General features: G+C 37.5%; 1 protein-coding gene across 3 annotated transcripts in view; it reads right to left on the bottom strand.

Moving 5' to 3' along the window:
* Positions 1 to 25112, bottom strand: part of GCH1 (GTP cyclohydrolase 1) — a 47400-nt gene that overhangs the window by 5718 nt on the left and 16570 nt on the right. For all 3 annotated transcript variants that reach the window (XM_027570760.2, XM_027570759.2, XM_027570757.2), the window contains exons 2-3: positions 14593 to 14702; positions 9809 to 9864 (exon numbers count right to left, since the gene is read on the bottom strand). In XM_027570760.2, the coding sequence (XP_027426561.1) occupies positions 9809 to 9864; positions 14593 to 14702 (166 nt within the window). The remainder of the gene's footprint in view (positions 1 to 9808; positions 9865 to 14592; positions 14703 to 25112) is intronic.

Here is a 25112-nt window from a genome sequence, read left to right as displayed (position 1 = left end):
AACACAAGCAGAGGGAGTGGGAGAGGGAGAAGCAGGCTTCCTGCGGAGTAGGGAATCCGATGCGGGGCTCGATCCCAGAAGCATGGGATCATGACCTGAGCCACCCAGGTGCCTCTCATCTGCCTTTTAATATTGCCACTGGCAAACAATCGTCAGTCTAATTGCTGTTACCTTGTAGGTAATGTTTTCTCTGCAGCTGCTTTTATGATATTTCATTATGTGTACTCTGAGATTTTCTGTGTTGTGTCCAGGTGGGGATTTAATTTTTTTGTGTTGTTTGGGATTCATTCGGGTTCCTAAATCTAAAGACTGATTTTTTTGCATGTGCTTCAGAAATGTTTTCAGCCATCACCTTCTCTAATATTGCACCTACCCCATGGCCTCTGTTACCCCCAGGAATTTCAATTAAGGATTTGACCTCCTCAGTCTTCCACATCTCTTATATTCTCACCCATAATTTCCACCTAGCTCTGAATGCAATTGCTTCAGACCTTTCTTCCAGTTCACTATTTTTGGCTGTGTCTAAGCTGCTATCTATCGATCTTTTTGTATTTATTTGTATTATTTATTTATATTTATTTATTTGAGAGAGAGAGAGAGAGAGAGCACATGAGTCGGGGAGGAGGCAAAGGGAGAAGGAGAGAGAGAATCCTCAAGCAGATTCTCCACTGAGTGTGGAGCTGGACGCAGGGCTTGATCCCAAGACCCTGAGATCATGACCTGAGCTGAAATCAAGAGTCCGATGCTTAACTGACTGGGCCACCCAGGAATGTGACTGTATTGGGCTTCAAATCCAATTTTCACTTTTTTTCGAGACATTTTATTTGGTCCTTTTTTTCCCCTAATCTAATTCTAAAAGTTTATTCCTTTGCCAAACTTTCTGTATTCCCTTTTTTAAAGATTTATTTATTTATTTTTAAAGAGAGAGAGAGAGAGAGAGAGAGAGAGAGAGAGGTGGGGGGAGGGAGAATCCCAAGCAGACTCCCCACTGAGTGTGGAGCCAGACATGGAGTTCCATCTCACGATCCTGAGATCATGACCTGAGCTGAAATCAAGAGGCCCCCAGGCGTCCCTCAGGATTCTTATTTTCTAACATATGTGTTGTATGTTCTGTATCTGTTAGCTCCAGCCTCTGCCCTCTTTGGCCATTTGTTTCAGCTGACTCTGACTCACGGTAGCTTTTCTTTTACTTTTGGTGAATTCATGCTCCTTGGAATATCATTTGTGGGAATTCTCTGAAGCCAAAATAAAAGTGCATCAGAGAATGAGCACTTGTTTCTGCTAGGTGCTAAAAGGCTACCTCGTTGGCAATGTTTTTAATTATTGCCCTGGGTTTTCTGAGGTCCATACATGGTGACGTGAATTCTGAGCCTAAACCCTTGTGAATACATGGCTATGTGTTCTTTTTCCTGCTCTCCCCAGAACAAAGCTAACAGGTAATATCTCTCCCAATTTGGGGTGGAATAGGAGGGCAGAACCCTGCCTTTGACTCCAGTGCTGGCTAATTCTTGTGAATTCTCACTGGATGTTTGGGGATCTCACCCCAATGTTTGAAACGTTCATACATATTCTATCTTAGTAAGCAATACTAGGAGGGATATCATTACCATCTAGTTTACCATAGTCCCAGAATCAGTAGTTCGTAATTTTAATCTAAGCCATTTCTGTATTCTTGGAATAAATCTCGCTGGGTCATGATGGAAACAGTACTTGAGCCTGTTAAAGTAGGAGTTAATATTTAGGATTTTTCAACTATATTCATAAATGGGATTAGTCTATCACCTTTTTAAATGCTAGTTTTATCAGACTTTTGTCAGGGATAGGCAGCTTCATCAAATTAATTGCCCCAAATTTTCAGGTTTTTCCATGCTCTTGAATAATTTATACAACACTGGAATTAGTGGTTACTTGGAGGTTGTCTATTAAATTGATCATCCACCCCCTTCCCTCCCACCCCACTCCCAACATTAATTTGACTTTTTCCAATGGTTACTAATTTATCCTGGTTTTCCAACTCTTGGTTCATTCCCTTCTCTCTCCATCTTTTTAAACTTATTCATAAAGATTTAAAGTTTCTAAAGCATATTTCTGGTTACATAGCCTCTCATTTCTAGGTGTATTCCTCCTCTCAATCAGACTGCTAAGCAATCTATGGTATATGATCTTTTGGATTTATGTTTTCTATTTTTTAAATTTTCTAATTTAATCATTTTATTTTTCTTCTTTCCTATTTGTCCTATTAAGCTTGCTTTTTCTTTAAAAAAATATTGAATGTTTAGTTTATTTGTTGGGTTTCTTATTTAATAATGAAAGCATCTGTGGCTATAAATTTATCTCCAAAGCACAGGTTTTTTTAAAATTTCAGCTTTACTGAAGTATAATTGACAAAGATCGTAAAGATAACGTGTACATGGTGATCTAACATATGTATACACTGGGGGAAAAAAATCCCCCATCTAGTTAATTAATACACCCATCACCTCACATATTTATCTTTTTTCCCCCCAGTGAGAACAATGAACATTGGAGTAGAGCTATTTCTTTAATATCCTATCTTCACTTCCTCTGGATATATACCCAAAATTAGGATTGCTGGATCATATGCTAGTGCTATTTTTAATTTTTTGAGGAATCTCCATACTGTTTTCCATAGAGGCTGCACCAATTTACATTCCTACCAACAGTGTACGAGGGTTCCCTTTTTTCCACAGCCTCACCAGAACTTACATCGTCTTTTTTATAGTACTGTAGCCATTCTAATAGTTGTGTGGTGATATCTCGTTGTGGTTTTGATTTGCATTTCCCTAATGCAATTAATGAAATTGAGCACCTTTTCGTGTATCTGTTGGGCACCTGTATATCTTCTTTGGAAAAATGTCTATTCAGTTCCTCTGCCTATTTTTTAATTGGATTGATGCTTTGCTATTGAGTTGTACGAGTTCTTTATATATTTGCACATTAACCCCTTACCAGATAGGTGATTTGCAAATATTTTCTCCCTTCTGTAGGTTGCCTTTTCATTTTGTTGATGGTTTCCTTTGTTATGAAGAGGCATTTTAGTCTGATGTAGTCCCACTTATTTTTTATTTTGTTGCTTTTATGTTTGGTGTCAAATCATCGCAAAGACTAATGTCAAGGAGCTTACCCCTATGTTTTCTTCTAGTTTTATGGTTTCAGGTCTTATATTCAATCCCTTTTTAAGTTGATTTTTTGTATAGTATAAGAAGGGAGTCCAGTTTTTAAGTTTTATTTATTTTTAATTTTATTTATTTGAGAGTGAGTGAGCAAGTGCACAAGCAGAGAGAGTGGCAGGCAGAGGGAGAAGCAGGCTCCCCACTGAGCAGGGAGCCCTACACAGGGCTCTATCCCAGGACCTTGGGATCATGACCTGAGCTGAAGGCAGACGCTTAACCAACTGAGCCACCCAGGTGCCCCAAGTTTATTTTTTAGTAATCTCTACACCGAATGTGGGGCCCAAACTCATGAACCAAAGAGTCAACTACATCCGCTTAGTCACATGCTCTACTGACTGAGCCAGCCAGGTGCCCCACTAAACCATTTATTGAAGATACTATCCATCCCCTATTCTTTCCTTGTCATAAATTAATTGGCCATATATGCATGGGTTTATTTCTGAGCTCTCTATTCCATTCCATCGGTCTATGTATCTATTTATATGACAATGCCATTCTGTTTTGATTATTATAGCATTGTAATTTAGTTTGAAATTAGAAAGTGTGAAGTCTCCAGCTTTTTTGGTTTTTCTCAGGATGGCTTTGACTATTCGGGGTCCTTTGTGGTTCTGTACAAATTTTAGGATTGTTTTTTCTATTTCTGTGAAAAACACCATTGAAATTTTGAGAGGGATTGCATTGAATCTATAGATTTCTTTAGGTAGTATGGACATTTAATATTAATTCTTCTAATCCAAGAACATGAGATATCTATTTGTATCTTCTTCAATTTCTCTCATTAATGTCTTATAGTTTTCAGTGTACAGATCTTTCCCCTGTTTGGTAAAATTTATTCCTAGGTATTGGTGCAATTGTAAATAGGATTGTTTTCTTAATTTCTCTGACAGTTTGTTCTTAATGTGTAGAAACACAACTAACTATTGCATATTAATTTGTATCCCTTAACTGAATTTATTAGGGTTATTTGATATGATTGTCTATCATATCAAAGGAATTTAAAAGAACTTTAACTTCCAAAAAGCTCATTTTTAAATAGTTTTGTATTAATTTCTAGTATTCTTGTTATACAATAGCCTGTTCTTTTTTCTTTTTTTTAAGTTAAAGCTTGCCTTTTGGCCAAAATCCTATTACTCTGCTTTGTATAAATTTTTGCCCATCCCTTTTTTATTCTGTTTACTTTTTCCTAGTTTTAAATGGTTTTGGGGGGCACCTGGCTGGCTCAGTCAGTAGAGTGTGTGACCAACACTGAGAGGTAATTAGTGTTCCACTCACTTCTTTCAGGTTTGTCAGTTTCTCTATGCATTTAGTCCAGTTCCTGTTTTCTGTTTTGAACCAATTTGACCAAAAAATTAAAAAAAGATTCATGACCACTTTTATTATACAAACTTCCTCAAGGCCAACCTTGTCTCCTTTGATAAATTTTCCTTTTTATTTTTAACTTTTATAATTTTTTTTAATAAAGGGGACATAATTAGGTACTGGATTTAACCCAGTAGACATCTTATCTGAATTGCCCACTTATTGGTCTTATAAAATCTATGCTAGGTCCTCTGTTCCCTGTGTTGCATTATGCTTTTTCTCCTCTTTTTCCTCCTCTGGTAACTAGGAAAGTAATAAGGTAGCTCCTTTGCAGGTGGATGGTATAATTTAACCCTTGCAAATCTTAACGGTATTTTTGATGTCTTCATATAACTTGACTTGTCACCAGGCTGCAAATTCTCAACTATGGTTAGAGCAAAGAGCAAAAAGCAGCAGGAGGTGGAGGTGGATCACAATGGGACTTTTTAGCTAAAGTAAGGAGTCTGAACTTTATCTTAAAAGCTATGGGGAGCTACAAAGGAGCAGCATCATCAAATCCACACTTTAGAAAGTACATCCTAGCAGTGTATGAGAGCAGATTTAAAGACACTGAGAGATTAGAGACAAGGAGGAGTTCAGAGTTTTATAATGCATAAAGAACATAAGAAAGGCCCAACAGAGAGTGGCAGCAAGGATGGCAAGAAGGCAGCATGGTAACAGGAGGGAAATGGGGGTGCTGCAGGAGGTCAGTGAGCATAAAACGGCAATGGATGGATTCTTTCTCACTCCTTGCACCAAAATACATTCCAGATGGAGCAAAGAGTTAAATATAAAAGTAAGGCCATAAAAGTAACCCAAAAACATGAGTTTATGACTACATAAAAGTTTTAAAACTCCTTTGTGGAAAAATGATATTTTAAAACAAAATCAGAAGACAAATGACAAGCCTGGAAAAATTATTTGCAGCACCTGACCTAACTGGTTTAACATTCAAAGAGTTCATACAAATCAGTAATAAAAAGACAAGCAATCCAACAGAAAAATTAGCAAAGCTAACTAAAAGCGGGAAGTTTCTATAGGGATTCAAACTCTATTAAAGAAATGCAAGTTTTAAAAAAATACATTAAAACACTAGGTACCTTTTTTCACTTATCAGTTTGGGAAAGATTGAAAAGTGTGATGAAACCCACTGTTGGCAAAAGTGGAGAAACACACACCCTTTGACCATATAAACTGATATGCTTTTTGGGGGGGAGCAATTTGATAATATCAAAAATTCAGCTACACTGAACCCCACAATTTAATTCCAGTAATTTACAATATACAAAACATATTCACGAAAGCATTTTTTCCCTTTTTTGACAATAGTCTCAAACTATAAACTATACTTCTATCAAAGACTGGTTAAATGAATTATATTAAACAATTAAAGAAATACTATGTAGCCATTAAAATGAACTCAGACTTTCTGGACTAAAAGATGTCCAAGGGATTTCAAAGTTTTTAAATTAAAATCACCAACAAGGGGGGCCTGTTATGTGACTCTTGATCTCAGGATGTGAGTTTGAGCCCCCTGTTGGGATTACTTTTAAAAAAATTAAAAATTAGCATCAAAAACTAATGATGTGATGTACGGGGATTAACATAACAATAAAAAATTTAAAAAAATTAAAAATTAAGAAACAAATAAAAAACACAAGTTGTAGTATAGAATGTGGAGTATGATCTCCCTTTTTTATTCTGTTTAGTTTTTGCTAGTTTTAAAGAGCTCTGTTTGTGCTTGCAAAGAAATTTTCCAGAAGGACAATCTCTAGTCAAGAGACAAGAGATCTCTAGTTTTAATTTTGAGGAATGGAAATAGAAAGGAAGGCTTTCCCTTTACTCACTCATTTGTATTTAAGCTTAATTGGTAAGTATGTTACTTTTATCATAGAGGAAAAAAGAATGTTCCCCTTGTAATCTAATGCCCACCCTATCTTTCCAACTATCTTGCAGTCATCCCTGCCTAAATCTCTTATTTCTATCAATCTGCTCCTTATCCACTGGAATATGGCCTTGTGCCTACCCTCTTATTTGCCTTTGCTTATTATGTATTAACTATACCTAAAGGAATTTCTTTTTCATTTAGAATTCTGCTCAGCCTTCCACCTCTCGGTCTCTTCAACCCTGCCAGGCCACAGTTATATTGGCTCCTCTGAACTCGGAGCTCCAAACCAGGCATTTCAGAGGTACCTGCTGCCTCACACGGTCCACCCTCCTTGAAGGCAGTGGCAGTGTCCTTTCTAGCAGCCATCGTAGCTGACACAATACCCTTTCACAATCGATGCTCAATAAGTAGATTAACCATGGCTACCCTGAGGCACTTCAGTTCTATATTCAAGATTTAATTATGTTCACTCAGTTATTCTAAGGCAAGAAAATGAATATATGTTCAATGGATTTTCAGCAACAAAAGGACCCTTTTTTAAAGATTTTATTTTTTTAAGATTTATTTAAGTAATCTCTACACCTAACATGGGGCTCGAACTCATGATCCTGAGATCAAGAGTCACATGCTCCTCTGACTGAGCCAGCCATGGACCCCAACAAAAGGAATTTCTATTCAAACTACATTTACTCTAGACTTCTACTAGAGTTAAACCAGATCAACTCACTTCTGGCATTTTCTTGTTACTTAAGGCTTTACTGTTTGATATTTGACTTCCCTGGCACTGAAAGGTCATTCATTTAAAGGCAAGCATATAACAGACTTCACATACAAGATTAAAATGAGCAGTGAAGTTTTGCTAAGACATCCAGCTTTCTTTATTACTCTTCATTCCCTCAATATTCCTACTTCTTAGAAGAAATAAGTGGTTGGATAAAGTCTTAGCCTTCTTTCCTGTTTAACAGACCCTTCAATCAATTTTTTTACAAATATCTCAAAGTAACATACACTCTGTTCTTTGGTTTAGTGTTCCTTTTTTTTTTTTTAAGTTTTAATCCCATTAGCATAAGGACAAATCCCCATGCTAATAATCAACTCTTTTGTGTTGTTTCATAAAAGCTTAGTTATTAGAGATCTTTCCATTTCACTAGGAAAAGAAGTCACTAAAGATTATTCCTTTCTACCCCTAAATTACCATTTATTCCAAGGTCTCACTGGATTACTCAAGAATCCATTTCCATAGTATTACCCATAGTCTACACAGCATGGTCTTCTAGAGAAGGCTACTTACATTAAGACCAAGGCTTAATATGGTCTACCAAGCTTCCTTATAATGTGAAAACTATCCACTACATACCTTTCACATATGGACAGTCTGTTAAAAGCATCAGCAGTGCCAGAATTTCCATATAGGAAAGGCATAGCATTAGCAATCTTGCTGGAAGGCAGCATGCCACAGGGCTGGGCGTGGAGCTAGGTTTACAGGGCAACCACACTGACTTTACTTAGACTGTGTCTTATAAAACAGTAAGAATAACCAATTTCAGTAAAGACACTTCCATTCACAGTTGACATGACTTTATTATTTAGGAGTAAGTTACTAGGGAGGGGGTGGCTAAGAGAAATTACAGTAGGATTATTTTCTGCCATCACCACCAATACCATTTTTCAGCCACCCCTTGGCACTGCCACTGGGTACAGATCACTGAAAAGTGGTGAGATGTTTCTTGATTTGTGTTAAGAGCCTTTCTGCAGTGAAGAAATTACAGTTATGATATAAAAACATCTTTTCATGGTACCAATAGCCCTGTCTGATGGAGAGAGTGCTGAGCAGGAATGAGGTCAGAAACTAGGGAAGTTAAATTTCTCTCCTCTACCTACTCTCTCCTTAATCCACAGAGGAAATGAGTGAGAAAGTGGAAGTGAAAACAAAGTAAAAAGAAGAGCTGTGGAGAGCAGCTGTCAGACTGGCAGGGTGGTTTTTACAGATTCCAGCACAGAACTGAAAAAAAACTGGACCACCATTTCAGGACTGTGGTGAATCCCAGTGTCTAAGTGGAGAAGAAGCAGGAACCCATCAGAGCCATTGTATAGTTAATTGGTCACAAAGATTCATTTATTCCAATTTTGATACAGTTACTATAACCTCAAATTATCCACACCTAGCTTGGTTTATTTTAAGGGGTGAGGGGCACTTGACTATATGTTCATCACCTATTCCCTCATTGTGTTTTTTTTTTAATTATTTTTTAAGATTTTATTTATTTGAGAGAGAGTGAGGGAGAGAGAGAGCATGCAACAGAGAGCACAAGCAGGGAGAGAGAGAAGCAGAGTCCCCTGTGAAGCAGGGAGCCAGATGTGGGGCTCGATCCTAGGACCCTGGGATCAGGACCTGAGCTGAAGGCAGACGCTTAATCAACTCAGCCACCCAGGCGCCCCTCACTCATTTTGTTAATTCTCTCTCAACACACACACACACACACACACACACACACACACACACACACACACACACACACACACACACACACACACACACCTCCTAGCATTTCCCCATACCCAGGACTCACTAACTCTATACAAAGAAATTACCAAAAAAAGAATATTTAGGGGCAATGAAGTATTGGTGACTGAGCCTATCAGAGATATATGAACACATTCTCAAGTTGATTTCCAGTTAAACATAGATGATCATACTTGTCCATTACTTCTCCTTCCTAAAGCTGAAATAAAAATAGTAGCAAAGGAATTTTTTAAAAGGCATGAACCCACAGGAAAGAATGGGAAAGAAGACTGTAGTAGAAAAGAGAGAAATAGGAGAGTAAGTATTGTTTCGGAATATTGCTGAGAAAGTCAAGAAAGGCACAGCACAGTCTTGTGTCTGCAGAGGTAAAGAAACTAGAAGTGAATGAATGGCCCTGCAGGACCCCCAAGAGATGCCCAGAGACACCCAGGTGCAGTGGAGTTGAGACCCCAAACAGTAGTTTGATTAAAAGTCTGAAAACAGTGCTGTGCAATTAGACCCCTGCACAAGTTTCCTCTTCCCACCAGTTAGCTAAACCACCCTTAAGTATGGGGGCTGGACTGAATGCACCCTCGGATCCTTTCCAGTCAAGGAAAGCTCTACAGAAAAAGGTATGAGCTAAAACTTTAAGGATGTGCTGGTGGAAGAGGGTTGGAAGGTGTGGGAGGAAGGCAGTGAGGGGTGAAAAGAAAAGGGATTTGTGTTTCAGGTCCTCCAAATATGTTTGTCTCTGCAACCACAAATTTTAAGTAGCAATGTGACTTCCAAGTTAGATCCACACCAGTCAAAAAAGCCTTATGAGACTCTTGCCATAATAGGGGCAGGTCCTACAAATCTTTTCCTATTCACCACAGTCATACTTACCTCGCAAGTTTGCTGAGGCCAAGGACTTGCTTGTTAGGGAGGTAACCGATGTGAACCTTCAAAGGGACAGAAATCACGAGTTAAGTGAAAATCCAATGCTTCTTTGTAACAAAATAAGGAAATAAGGAAACAATATAGTATATGCATTATGTAATTCAACACAATGAAAAATGTATCTTTAAGATACATAGATTAAGACTTAGGGGGCGCCTGGGTGGCTCAGTTGGTTAAGCGGCTGCCTTCGGCTCAGGTCATGATCCTGGAGTCCCGGAATCGAGTCCCACATCGGGCTCCCTGCTCAGCAAGGAGTCTGCTTCTCCCTCTGACCCTCTTCCCTCTCGTGCTCTCTGTCTCTCATTCTCTCTCTCTCTCAAATAAATAAATAAAATCTTTAAAAAAAAAAGACTTAGAAAATGAAGCACTTACAAAAATATAGAAAATTACATATATGCAGTAAAAGGAAAATATACATGAATGACTATTAATGAAATGACAAATTTGAAATAGTCATGGTATTTCCTGGTGAAGTTAAACTCTTGATATAATTCTTAAAGTCCTTCCTCTATTGAGGGGACACACTCTCCAGACAGTGCAAATTATCCTGTAACAACATTAAAATATAGCCAGGAAAGCATCCTTAATTTTTTTTAAGATTTTATTTATTTGCTTTGAGAGAGAAAGAAAGAGTATGAGTCGGGGGAGGGGCAGAGGAAGAGAGAGAGAGAAAGAATCTCCAGCAGACTCTGTGCTGAGTGGGGAGCCCAACACAGGGCTCGATTCCACAACCCTGAGATCATGACCTGAGCCAAAATCAAGAGTTGGTCTCTCAACTGACCAAGCCACCCAGGAGCCCCAGGAAAGCTTCCTTTAAATGGCTGAAACTGTAACTGTAAATATTGCTATTCTACCTTAAAAATCCCACCCCATTGCCCAGAAAGAGGGTCTCCATGCTCTCTGTCATGCTTGGTGGCCTCATTTCCAAGCTGCTGGAGAACACTATCTTCCTGATGGGAGATAAAGGACACAGCTACAAATGTGACTTGTCAAGACCTGGACCTTAAGACCTAAGTTCTTATAGGACCTACCTAAGGCCAAGCCAATTCTGTAATCTTAAAAGTCACTAATATCTCCTATGTCCATGTTACCTCTCTTTGAGCCATGTATCAATTATGAGAAAACATTAGTTCTACAAAAAGGCTAATAAATGGTCATTTGTAGGCAATCAATTAGCTTAATATAAAATCATAGATTCATTTGCATCATGGTTTGCCTGCATTTGTTGCATTGTTTAGCTAATACTATACATGTAAATAATTGATCTAGTAGTAATTAATGATTTTTCATCTATTAGCACTTTGCTTTGAGAGTTTGAGAATACCAATTCATCACCTTCCTGGTCAGCAGAAAGAGAAAGTAAAGTAGCACCTGAACGCTGGGTATTTCAAAGAAAAATAGAGTTAAAACTTTCCCACAGAACTTAGATCTCTGTACCACTTGAAATTTTTATACTTATATGCAAAGCCATACTTTATTGTTTGTACTATTTTTTTATCTTTCTGAAGATCCTAAGTCATTTAAATGTTGATTATAGAAAATCCTCACAGAATAGTATATTTTTTAAAAAGTTAGCAAGAACACAATCACAGAGATAATCATAGCAGAAAGTAACAGGATATAGTGGTGAGAGGCTGAGCACGGATCAAGCTCCTAGGTCTAACCCCAGCCAAATCACTAACTCCCTCTACCCTTAAATCCCTCACTTACAGTAAAAAGTAATAAGCTCAAAGTTCCCCCCCTTCTTGAAAAACCTGAGCTCTGATGTCACATGGCCAGCATCATTAATTGTGGGATTGCCAGTCAGTGCATGCCTCTTGGTAAGATGGAATACAGAGCCGTCAGCAACCCCATGAACTACTCTTAGTAAAAATGTTTAGCCTTCATATTAGGAAGTTTTAGATCTAGTCTAGTTTATAGGAAATCCAAAGGTTGAACGGAACAAATCCAGAAGGTGGGACACTCCACAGGACAACTGGCCCAGTCTCTTCAGTAAGAGAATGTAGGGGTGGGAGGGAGGAACTACTTTTACAAGAGACTTAAGAAGCACTAACAACCCAGGGCGCCTGGGTGGCTCAGTTGGTTAAGTGACTGCCTTCGGCTCAGGTCATGATCCTGGAGTCCCGGGATCGAGTCCCACATCGGGCTCCCTGCTCAGCAGGGAGTCTGCTTCTCCCTCTGACCCTCTTCCCTCTCGTGCTCTCTATCTCTCATTTTCTCTCTCTCTCAAATAAATAAATAAAATCTTAAAAAAAAAAAAAAAGAAGCATTAACAACCCAAAGCAATGCAAATGTGTGACTCCTATTTGGATTCTGGTTTATTTATTTTTAAACATTTTATTTTTAAGTACTCTCTACATCCAACATGGGGCTCAAATTTACAACCCCGAGATCAAGAGTCACATGCTCTACCAACTGAGTCAGCTAAGTGCCCTTGGATTCTGATTTTTTTTTTAGTGGTTTTTTTTAAGATTTTATTTATTTATTTGAGCGAGAGAGTGAGAGATAGAGAGCACGAGAGGGAAGAGTGTCAGAGGGAGAAGCAGACTCACTGCTGAGCAGGGAGTCCGATGTGGGACTCGATCCCGGGACTCCAGGATCATGACCTGAGCCGAAGGCAGCCGCTTAACCAACTGAGCCACCCAGGCACCCTGGATTCTGATTTAAACAAACCAACATTAAGACAGTTGAGACAATTGCAGAAAGGTAAATATGGGTTAGTTATTAGATGCTATTTATGAATTACTGTTAATTTTGTTTATAGTAGTGCTAGTGTGGATAAGAAAATATTTTAGAAATGTGTATTAATAATTAGTGATGAAGAGTCATGCTGTCTACAACATACTTTATATTCTTTAATATGTTGAAGAATTTACTGCTAACTTTTCAGGCTAATAATCAAATCAGAGTTACATTTCCTTAAAAATCCTTATCTTTTACAGACACATACTGGAAGAAATTATGGAAAAAAATAATATAATATCTAGGATTTGCTCCAAAATAGTCCAGTGAGAACTTATATATAACAAGATTGGTCCTTTATCGATAACTATTGAAGTTGGTTTTAGGAAACATGGAACTTTATCATACTAGCCTTTCTATTCTTATATATTTGAACTTTTCTATAACAAAAGGTTTAAAAAAGAGAGATACCACTACATACACATCAGAATACTAAACTTAAAAAGACTGAAAGTGTCAAGTGTTGGCAAGGATGTGAAGTGACTGAGACTCACCTAAGAGTATATGAAGTATAAAGTGGTACAACCACTTCAGAAAACTAAAGATCAGTATTTATTAAATTGAATATGCATATACTCCATGACCCTGCAAGTCCACTCCTAGGTATATTCCTAATAGAAATGCATGCATGTATGCACCAAAAGAATGCTAGTAGCAGTACTGTTTGTAAGAGGAGAGAGGGAGAGAGAGGGCAATGTAAATATCTACCAAGAACAGAATAAACTGTGATATGTTTGTACAATGAAACAATATATAGCAATGAAAATAAGCTACAATGACAGGCAATAACATCAATGACTTTTACAATGTGGAACAACAACAACAAAAAAGCCAGACACAAAAGATTTCATGCTGTAGATTCTTTCCATTTATAAGTTGAAAAACAAGAAAAATGATCTATAGTGTTTGAAACTGATATACTGGTTACCTGTGGGGACAAGGGATGGGTTAGGGATTAAAAAGGGCACAAGATGAGCTTGCAGGATAGTAATAATGTTCTAGTTCTTCATCTGTGAGGTAGTAAGGAATGCCTTTATAATTTGTGCATTTTTCTATGTTTCACTTTATAAAAAAGTGAAAAAATAAAATACTTTAACAAAAAAAATGTGAAGCAAATATTAACACATTAAATTTAGGTGATAGGTATATAGGTACTTGTAACACTATTTCCTATAAGTCTTCTGTTTAAAAACTATTACTAAAAAGTCAAAATAAAATAAAATTATAATGGGGGGAAGGACGGACTACTCTTGGTCCTAAATCCACATGTTTTCAAAGGGATCTTTAAGTAAAACAAGCTAGATAACATTATCTAGTTTGCATTAGGTTCATTTCTCCTAATACAGAAAAGGTTGGAAACAAATTAAATCCACTAATACTATGACCTCTGCCACAAGAAATTCTGCAATCATTGCTGCTCATGCCATATTATACAAAAGTATATCTTGGGTCAAACATTATTTAGTCAAAATAAAGAGCAAAGGTTTTCAGAGCCTGCAGCAGCTACCTAGGGAAAAAAAAATGAAACTTTAATTTCATTATTTTAACCGATTAACATGGTATTTACTATGAAATGTTTGCCCTGAGGACTTTCTGCTACTTTGTGGGGTTTTTTTTTTTGTTGTTGTTGTTGTTGTTTTAGATTTTATTTATTTATTTGACAGAAAGAGCACAAGCAGGCAGAGCGGCAGGCAGAGGGAGAGGGAGAAGCAGAAGCAGGCTCCCTGATGTGGGGCTTGATCCCAGGATCCCGGGATCATGACCTGAGCCAAAGGAAGATGCTTAACAGACTGAGCCACCCCGGCACCCCTTGTTTTGTTAGTTTCAAGCTATTAGATTAGTTAGGTTGATAAAGAGTAAATGTTTATGTGTACCTCTACATATCTGGGATATTAGGAATTAGCAGGTGATGATCTTAAATATAATAATCCTAATTTTAAAACTTTAATGTGCTTTTTAAAATTCCTAGGAAACAGAGAAAAACTTACCTTTCCAACAAATGGAACTAGATGATGCTCACACATGGAAAACATATCTATGTCCTTCACAATCACCATCTCATCATGATCTTCATCAAATATAGCATCATTTAGGACATCTGAAATCAGAGGTTTGCTTTAGTAACATTTCCAATTTTATAGAAAGATATAGGGTAGAAAAACTAACAATCTCCATGGATAAATACAGACTGACAGTCAACAAAGACAAAACATTAATCCTAACTAAAATATTAAGGGAAAGCAAATTAAAGCTAGTTGTTTTTCTCCCACCAAATTAGCAGTCTTTCTCTTCAAATGATGAAAAACTCCTTAGGATATAGTATTACATAACAAATGCAGGATTACAAACAAATGTGTTTGCTGCATGACAGAAGGAGAAATTATGCAAAACAAAAGAGTGGCTATTTCTGGTGATGGAAATGAGCTGCTTTCACTTTCTTCCTTACATTTTCTTGTACCTAACAGTTTCTCTAGAATGGATGTGTAGAAAACCATATCTGACTTCTGAGGCCAGAAGTCCTTAGCCATCAGACTTTGAGGTCAGATCTAGACACCTGTAAACTTGATAAATTATCTATCCCCTAAATAATCTACTCTTACAAAATTTTCTAGTTACTGTATGCAAGCATCAGTCTTAAACAGTTGCCTTCTTCCTTAAGGAAATAAATGCTACAATTTTTATGTATATGCCTGTCCAGATTGGATTTTGACCTCTGGATTCTGGTACATATGGTCAGGCATATGACAGACATTTAGAAACAAAAAAGTTTTCTTTTTATTTTTTTATAGCTTTTGATTCATTTTTATTTTCAAAAAAGCTTTATTTTTAAGAAGTGCACTGGTATCTGGACATCTTGGCAGCCTACACATGTTCAAGACTCCAAGCTGTGTGATTTCAAGGATTTGGGGATACCCATCTACATAGTATGATGAGACAGAGGGGAGGAGGTGCGTTGAGGTTTGCAGCCACCTACAGCTATGTCCCCTCAGAAAGGCAGGCTGAGGAGTGAGTCACAGGGAAGAAGTGCAAACGTCCACCCACACAGCCTGACCTTCAGAGGCCCCGCTGGTACTAGAATAGAGGCTCACAGATATTGAATCATCATTTAACCACAGTTATCATCCCCTGAGTCAGGCTGTTCAGAGATACATTTGATTGTGTAGTGGAAAAGTCATTAGTGTGGTCAACAGAAGTGAACACGCAGGGTTTAGATACACACAGACAAACACAACACTCCTGGTTGGAGAGGCTGATAAAATCCAGGGAAGAAAAGGCTCAGTGTCATTCTTGAAGTAAATACTTCTCCAAAAACAGTTTTCTATTCTGAATACTCTGCCCTAACCTTCAGTCATATTTCTGAAAGAAGTCTAAAAAATAGACCCTTAGTGCTACCCAAAATATCTTGGATTTCCCCAAGATTTTAAAGTCAGACATAACTTATTAAAATCTTCAGTTACATATGAAAAATTCCTGAAAGTAAAACAAACAAAATTATTTCTTAAAGAACCAAAGAGAATCATTGAAAAGCAGCATTCATTTGTTTTCTCCAGCAAAGAACGAGAGCATCCCCAATTCCAAGCTCTGACAACAACCATATGGCCCATGTTAAAATCTGGTCCTCAAGTTAGGCTAAGTTAGCATCTGGGTCCATCACTAACTAGCTCTTGAACCTTCAGCAAAGTACGCTGTGCCTCAATCTTCTAAGCTGTAAAATGGGCATGAAAAAAATGCCTACATTTTTCAGGGGTATCCTGAGGATTAAATGAGATAACCCACATGTGTTTAAAAGTAAGTGGAGTGAGTGGTAGCTATTGTTATTACTATTATTATAAGTAAGGTTGAAAGAGTCACTAAACCATGTGTCCCATGCACACGAATACACATCAGAATTTAAAAAGCAGTAATTTCCCTCTAAGAGACCACAGAAAAGGAAAAATAGTAAGTGCAGTGAGGAAACCTGGCAAACACTACTTTATCCAAGTAATCCAGGTTAACTTTACCAGTAATAAGACATATTGATGCCATGTAGCTCCTGGTATAATTCGATGAGAAGGGCACGTCACCTCTGTAGTGTTCTTCCCCAAGTGTATAACTGAGGTCTAATCACCAGACAAATTGAGGGACATTCTGCAAAATACCCCAACAAGTACTTTTCTAAAAAGACATGGGAAGACTGAAGAATTGTCATGGATTAGAGGAAACTAAAGAAACATGAAAACTAAATGCAATGGAAAAACTAAAATCCACATGAAGTCTGTAGTTTAGTCAATAGTATTGTACCAATATTAATTTTTTAAGGGATGATAACTGTACCATAGGCTGTATGAGATGTTAACACGCGAGGAAACTGGGGCAAGGGTACATAGACACTCTCTGTACTATCTTTGTAAGTATTCTGTACGTCGAATATTATTTCAAAATAAAAAAGTAAAAAAAAAAAAAAGCAACAGGACAATGCCCATCAACTGGCATGTATAAACAATGGAGTACCATTCAGCAGTAAGGTGGAATGACTACTAATACACGTACTAATATGGCTGAATCTCCAAAGAATTACACAAAGTGAAAGAAGTCATATACACACATACAAAAAACTATGCATGAAATTCTAGGAAATAGAAGTATAAAGAGAGAGAGCAGACAGATGGCTTACCAGGGACCGAGGGATGGGAGGCAGGATGGATTGCAAAAGGGTGGAATGAAACTTTTTTGGGTTATGGAAAGAGTCTACACCTTCATTATCCTGGTGGCTGTGCAACTGCATGTATTTGTCAAAATTCACATTGTACACATAAATTTGGTGAATTTTATTGAATTTAAGTTATCCCTTAATGGAGCAAACTTTTAAAAATAATCTTAAAAGGCTGTAGAATAACCTGCAACCTTTTGTGTAAAGAAAGTGGAAAGGGGGAGATATGAACATATATACATTTACATGCTTATCTTCAAAAAGAAACACTTGAAGAATATATCAAAAAGCTAATAAAAATGATTAACCCATAAAAGACTAAGAAAGCAGGAGAGAAGAAATATGGATAGAAGTGAGGACATCTTTAAACATAATTTGTTACACAGTTGACTTTGAAATCATGTAAATGTTTTACATACTGGAAATTAAACCAAAAAGAAAAAAACTAGTGACCCTCATAAGTCTTAATGCTTTGTGGTAATGGAGCAATATTATGTTGCCTATATCCCATTTCATAAAAGTGAACCCAGGCTATAAACTTGACCTAGCCAAATCATTTTTCTTCAATAATGAAGTTTCCCTGCTATATTTATTTATGTTTTGCTCCAACATATCTGAAAGCTACCATCTGTGGCTAATAAGAACAAAACACTATCACAGATTGTTTTAATTTCCTGCCTGTTATCAGCAGCAAGAAGGTAACCCTGGAAACAAGGATTTATGGCATTCTATTTCCTACTGTTGGTCATAACCAACAAAGAAAACTGAAAGGGCCTCCAAAAGTTAAAGGTTTGTCTATTACAATGCCACACAAAGAAAAATGTAAAAGTATACCTTTCTCGTGTCATTAATGATTAAGCAATGACAACAAACAACACTGCTGGACAGCCATGCCTTAAGTATTTAGTCCCTTCCTTAAAGTACAGTAAGTCAGGTCCATAACAGGAACCCAAGTTCCTATTTAAGCACCCTCTGAAGCAGGGTGCATCTCAGACTCCCCCAGTGGGCTTGTTAAAACACAAATCACTGGGCCCCAGTCTCAAAGTTTCTGATTTAGTAGGTCTGGGTGGGACTGAGAATTGGCATTTCTAACAAGTTCCCAGAAGATGTTAACGCCCCTGGTCTGGGAACCATAGTTTGAGAGCCCCTGTATTAAAGTTGTATTCAATGTTTTGTGCTGCTACCAAAATCTTCACATCTTCAAAATGCTCCTATTCAAACATAGTAATATAAGAAACATGGGCCTGCTTCTGCAAAGGTAAAAGGGGGCAAAATCTCTCTCCTGCAAGAGATTCCCCACAAAAGAAAAATTCTACCTAATGGAATTTCTTTTGAATGAATGGTAATAGGAATTAGCATCATCTAGGATGTTTGGTGATCACCAAAAATTAGAGATCTCTGAAGAAGCCAGAATTTCACACCCCATGCACCTGGAGAACAGTGCTAATAGACAATGGAAGAAGGCTTGGAACACTGAATGTGCATCCATCCTAAGGGATAGGAAAGAGAATGGGGTATGCCTGCCAATTTTAGAACTAAGACAGCAAAACACAGAGAGTGAGAGCTAAAAAGTCATGAAAAGCCTCTTTGCTCTTGGCTGGAATTAAATCAACTCAATGGACTAACAAAGACAAGCCTACCCTGATTTAGTGGAGAGAGGTCTGAATCACTGGCCCAAACCCTCCAATATCAGAGCTGCCTCTACCAGCATAGAGCACTTACTTCATCACACCTCCTGGTACCACTGTCACGTGTATAATTTCTCCCAACCTCGGAGGCAGGCATTGTAGCTTAAGATTTTAAAGTTTCCACCCAGTGCCCTATATGCCATGCACAGAGACAGAATTAAACATAGATCTTCCATTTTATCCAATTAATATGTCAGTCTTTACCCTGTGAGTTTACTTTCTTAAGACAGATTTCAAAGAAAGGACTCCAAAGAAACTCATGTGGCCAAGGGAACAGAAGAATTATCATTGCAGCATTATTGGTAATAACAAAATTAGGAATTTAAATGTGCATCAGAACAACGATTACACAGTTTGGGTAGAGTCATACAATAAAATATGGCCCAGCAGTGAAAGTGAGTGAATCAAAGCTGAATTTATTATTTCCTGAAACAACGTCCAATGAAAAAAGCAAGTATTAGAAGTAATAGAAGATACATACAGTATGATGCTTTAAATGCGCTAGAAGAAAAATTACATGTTCTTTATGGGCATACATATGAAATAAAAGTATAAAAATAGACATGAGAGTAGAGGTCAAATTCAGGATAGTGGTTAACTCTGTGGAGGAAGGGTAAGAGCATCAGAAAGAGGTATCTATGACACTTCATCTATATTTTCAAAAGCAATTATAGCAAAATATTAAGAGTTGTTAAAACTAGATGAATGTTGGTTAAACCAATTCTTTGTGCTTTTCCTTGTATATTTGAGACATTTCATTAATTTAAAAAAATGATATTGAGTTTTTCATGCACATGCTGGTGTTTTGGTTTTTTTCCTAAAAAAAAGCAAGGAACTGAGGTTACCTTTGCATAGAAGGTCTGATGCAGAGGCCAATTACACAGGAAAGACAGAGCCCGCTTCATACAATGCTGCAAACTCCTTCAGAAACCTCCCTAGATCACACTCTGCAATTAAAACAAAGGCTTCTTCTGCCCTCACTGTGGTGTTACAATATTTTGCATTCTACCCCCATTTGAAAAATTTGTCCTACAAATAAGGGCAACGTTAAAACAAATTAAAAGGAAGAAAATCACTATTTCTGCTTCCATTTCCATCATGATGGTACACCTCTTACTAGCACTTTCAACACCCATAGCTTTTTTGCTTAACAAGACAGAGCTAACATTGGCAAAACTTGGCCGAAATAAGCATGAACTCAAACATTCCACAGACTGACATAACGGTGGAAACTAAGATGACTTTAGACAACCATTCACACCATCTGTTGGAGTAGACAGAGGATATGCTCCATGAACTTATTTCATAAACTGCAAGTTTGTCAGCAGGAAAGATCCAATGTGTTGCAGAGAAAACTAAAAGTTTGGTTATTTTGGAAATTTTCATTCCTGCCATCCCTGGCAGAGATAAATTCCCATGTTGCTTGTAAGCAATTGAAATATAGCCAAGGGGTGCCCGGCTGGCTCAGTCAGTAGAGCATGTAACTCCTGATCTCAGGGTTGTAAGTTTGAGCCCCACACTGGGTATAGAGATTACTTAAAAATAAAATCTTTAAAAAAAAATAAAATTAAAAAATAAAATATAGGGAAGACAACATGGATGGATCTTGATGGCATTATGCTAAGTGAAATAAGTCTTAGTTCACTTCTGAACTCTTACAGAGGGTAGAATGGTGGTTACAAGGGGCTGGGAGGGTGGGAGAGATAGGGAGATGTTGGTCAAAGAATACATACTTCTAGGTAAAGATGAATAAATTCTGGGGATTTAATCACAGCTGTCTTTTTTTAATGCACACCTTTTTAAATATAGTTAATAATACTGTATTACACACTTGAAAGTTGCTAAGAAAGTAAATCTTAAGTATTTTCATCACAAAAAAGAAACAGTAACTGGTTGATGTGGAGGTGTTAGCTAGCCTACAGTGGTAATTACATTGCAATATGTAAGTATATCAAATCAACTCATTGTATACCTTAAACTTACATAATGTTGCATGTCAATTATATCTCAATAAAACTGTAAAAGAGAATGTAGCCAAGGCTACTGAAATAAATGTACTGGCTGCCCTCAAAATATTACTGATATGCATGTTTTATTCAGCAAATAAAACACTGGAGAGCTATTCCCATCCTCTTAGCTGGGCTCGTCATGAACAGAATGTCTGCTGTTGAGGGACATGTTTTCACATACGAAGTTATCTTTATTAACCAAAAGATTTTCCTCATTACAACAGTAACGTTTGTTGTGGTTTACTTATAAGATACTGAAATACTGAAATGAGAAAATGGAAGTGCATAAAATTTCTCTACCCAGACGCCATTACTTAACTGGCTCTTAGAAAATCACATAGTGGTTCAAAACGTAGAATGGCAAATTAGAAGAAATGAATTTTAAAAGTCCCAAAGACCCATGTTCTCATTTGAATTTTGTATAGATTGTGACCCGAGCTACAGGGTCCTCACAGGTTAAGAGGATGGTTTTAGAGAAGGAATTTAACAGGAATCCTAGGTTCCTGGCTTGCAGAACTCTAGGGGTGGTGGAAATCAATGCCAAATTACAACACAATTATCCTCCCACCCCCACTGATCGGTCACCTTTTGAGACGTGCAAAGGCAGTGGCTAGCAGCTTACTGTACTAAGGTAGGGAAAAATACCGGTTTTAAAACACTCAGTTTTTTTTTTCATAGATAAAACTGAAGGCTGCCAATCCTATACATTATTAACTCTCAAAGTTATCCAAGCCTCCAAGCCTAAGGACTCCCAATCTGGTCTCAGTTTACTACTCTGAAAATTTGTGGTAGACAAAAATTAGAGCCTTAAAAGGCTATCTAAGGAAAGAAATAAGAGTGTATTCAAGGAGTCATTAAAAAAAAAAAAAAGATGCACACTTGACAAATTTAGTTTTTTAATTGGATAATTTTGTATCTCTTTCAAAATCCAGCTGTTAAACTGTAAATGGAATTTACAAAACAGATGGTGGTAACAAGGTCTGGTTCACAGCAGTTCTAAAGAAAGAACACACCAATCTGATAAACTATCCATTTGCTTCAGAAGCCTTTAATAGGCTCATCTCTTATCATCCTACATTCACTTATGCCATGAAATATCAAACAGACGGATGTTATGGAACCATCTGTAATCCTACCCGACAAATTAGTACCAGCAGGGTGTGCAAGTCACCATCATTAGTGACAAATGATTAAGGGAGAAGGGATGTTTTAGAACAGTGGCTCCCACATATGGCCAATCATAGGGAACTTTGGAAAATATAGCTTCTCAAGTCACCCTGAGAAAGTCTGATTCACTAGCTTGGGGGTGAACCCAGGATTATATCTTTTAAAAACCCAACAATTCCAACCACCAGACGGGCTAGGAGCATAGGCTTTTGAGAGGTGAGAGAAGATGAGGGTTAAAAATGGACCCAGTACTGGCCCTAATTTGCTATTTAGGAAGGATGAACAGTGGGCAATGTAATTCTCCACCATAAGCCCTCACTACAGTCACCAAGTCAGAGGGTGACAATTTCTCCGGAACACTGTGAGATCTGCACACCAGCTGGGAAAGGAGGCTTGGAACAGAGACAGAGATTGACAGGTGGGGTAGGTAACCGGAGGGAGAGATAAGGCAAAGAAGCTGGAGCCGACTTTCCAGAGCAGGGGCAGACAAGACCCAAGCGGTCCAGGGAAAAGTAAAGGAAGGAAGATTGCACATAAGAAAGTAGTACCCATATCTCTTAGAAAAATATCAGCGATTTAAGAAACCAGTTGATTCCTACAGCCAACTCACTAGAAATCAGTTTCAAGGGTAACATGATCAAGTTTTCATAGGAAGTTCTGACTACTTTCTGAACTAGACACAAATATATCAAACCATGACCTCAAGAAACTCAAGATCTGGGGAAATAAAAAATAAGTGAAAGGGACTAAAAGTATACTTATTGTGATGAGCACTGAGTAATGTATAGAATTGCAGGATCACTATATTGTATTCCTGAAACTAATGGAACACTGTCTGTTAATTGTATTAGAATTTTTTTTAAATCAGCCCCCCAAAATGGAGAGAATGCCTAGAAGCTAAACTACAGAAGCAATAGTTTACATAAAGGAAAAATTATGGGCTGGGAAAAAATATGTGACTATATTGAGCATAAAGATTTGATCCAGGCCTTAAGGATAAATAGAAGGAAAGGAAAGTAAGGTTTTCCAGAGGGGTTAAGGAAGAGAGATACTATAGGAAATAAAATACAGAAACACAGGGAACAACAAAAAGTAAAGTGGACTGCCTGAGTGATCTATGCATTGGACAGAAATCAAATACCCTCCTATTTTAGAGCATTTTTCAAATTAAATCTTACATTTTGCTCATGACTTCTTGCAAGCCCTGCTTTACTCTGCATTCGTCAAAAACAGTTATCATCTCCATTTTACAAATGAGCAAACTGATGCTCTTTTTGGAAACATTAAGTGCCTGCTAAAGAAGATCATACCCGTTAGTATGAGAGCTGGATTTTGACCCCTATCTTCTGATTTCCAGAGGAGAGCCTGATCACCAGCCACCAGAAATCTGAACCCGGCCTACAAGAACAATGAACTCAAGGGGGAAAGCCCAGAGGCAAGAAACCAGAATCAGGAGTTGCTATAGTTCACAGTCAGCCATGAGGTGACAAGCCTAAAGCCAATGACAGCAAAGGAAACAAAGAGAACAAATCTGACGTTTTAAAATAAAAGTAGTATTAGTGATAAACATGGGGGCTGAAGGAGAGAGGCTATCTGCCAGCCCAAGAGAGCAGAGAGAAAGAGCGGCCTGATACCCAGAGGCTGCCAGAGCCCAGAGCTGGTGCACACTGTTTGCAAAAGACTGTTTTACCAAGTATTTATTTGGTTTATATGAAGGAAAATTCAGTAATTTAATGCTACTTTGACCTTTACTTTTTGAAATGAAACTGAACCGGTTTCAGGGGAAAGGAGAATCCCATTAAATCTTCAAACTAATAAAAAGGCTTAAAAAAAAAAAAAAAGGAACATCTCTATAGAAGTTTATCCTAGGAAACTAGTAAAGAATCACTTTTCAAACCAACTACAGTCTTTAAATCTTCAAGATCCAAATATTTTATGTCTCCTAGTGTATGAAGAAAACAGCATTCTTGCTAAAAATGTTTTCCCTGAATTTAATCAAGTCTTTAGACCTAACTTCCCAGTTCCAGGAATATGAGCGGTAAAGAAACAAGTTAAATGAAAACAAGAAGAAAACAATCACAAATCGAAAAGGTGGAATATATTATAGGACAATTTACAATCTCTGATAAATCAGTGTCCCAGGGTGGGGGGGTGGGCGTAGCAAGAAATCTTCTAGATTAAAACCTAACAATCAAATGCAAATGTATGGATCTTGAGGGGGTCCTAGTTTAAACAAATCATGAGTCAAAGACATTTGGGACAACTGTGGGTGTAGAATTAGGTGTTAATTCTACTATTGTGAATGTAGATTAGGTATTAAATGATACGAAGAAATTAATAGTTTTACTAAAGATAGTATAAGTGGGTTAAGAAGAAAAACACTTTCTAGGGTGACATTTCACCTCTAAATAAATGTCTGATTTGTTCTCAGTAAAATAGGCCATGCCAATATGGCAAAACATTAATTTTGAATCTAGGTAGTAAGTATGTTAGCCGTCCATATACAATTTTGTCCATTTTTATGTTTGAAAATTTTATATAAAAAAATTAAAAGTAAAATAAAATGTCACAGGGCACCTTGTGGCTTAGTTGGTTAAGCATCGACACTTGGTTTCAGCTCAGGTCATGACCTCAGGCTAGTGAGATCAAGCCTGGTTTCGGGCTCCCAGCTCAACATGGAGTCTGCATGAGATTCTCTCCCTCTCCCTCCTCCTCTGCCCCTCCCCCTGCTCATGCCAGTGTGCTCTCTCTAAAATAAATAAATAAAATCCTTTAAAAAATTTTTTAAAAAATAAAATAAAATGTCACAATCCTAACAGAGAACATTGGTTTTCTTGTTATTACTATGCTACCAAGCAATCCAACAATTCCACTTCTAATTGATAGGAAACCTTATTAACGGACTAAACCTCAAGCGCTAGTATGACTAGCAACTGCTGATTCTTCTAGAAGTG

The sequence above is a fragment of the Zalophus californianus genome, chromosome 6, assembly GCF_009762305.2.
Source record: "Zalophus californianus isolate mZalCal1 chromosome 6, mZalCal1.pri.v2, whole genome shotgun sequence".
NCBI lineage: Eukaryota > Metazoa > Chordata > Mammalia > Carnivora > Otariidae > Zalophus > Zalophus californianus.
The sequence above is the reverse complement of the archived record's forward strand: the minus strand, read 5'-3'. Positions and strand labels throughout refer to the sequence as shown.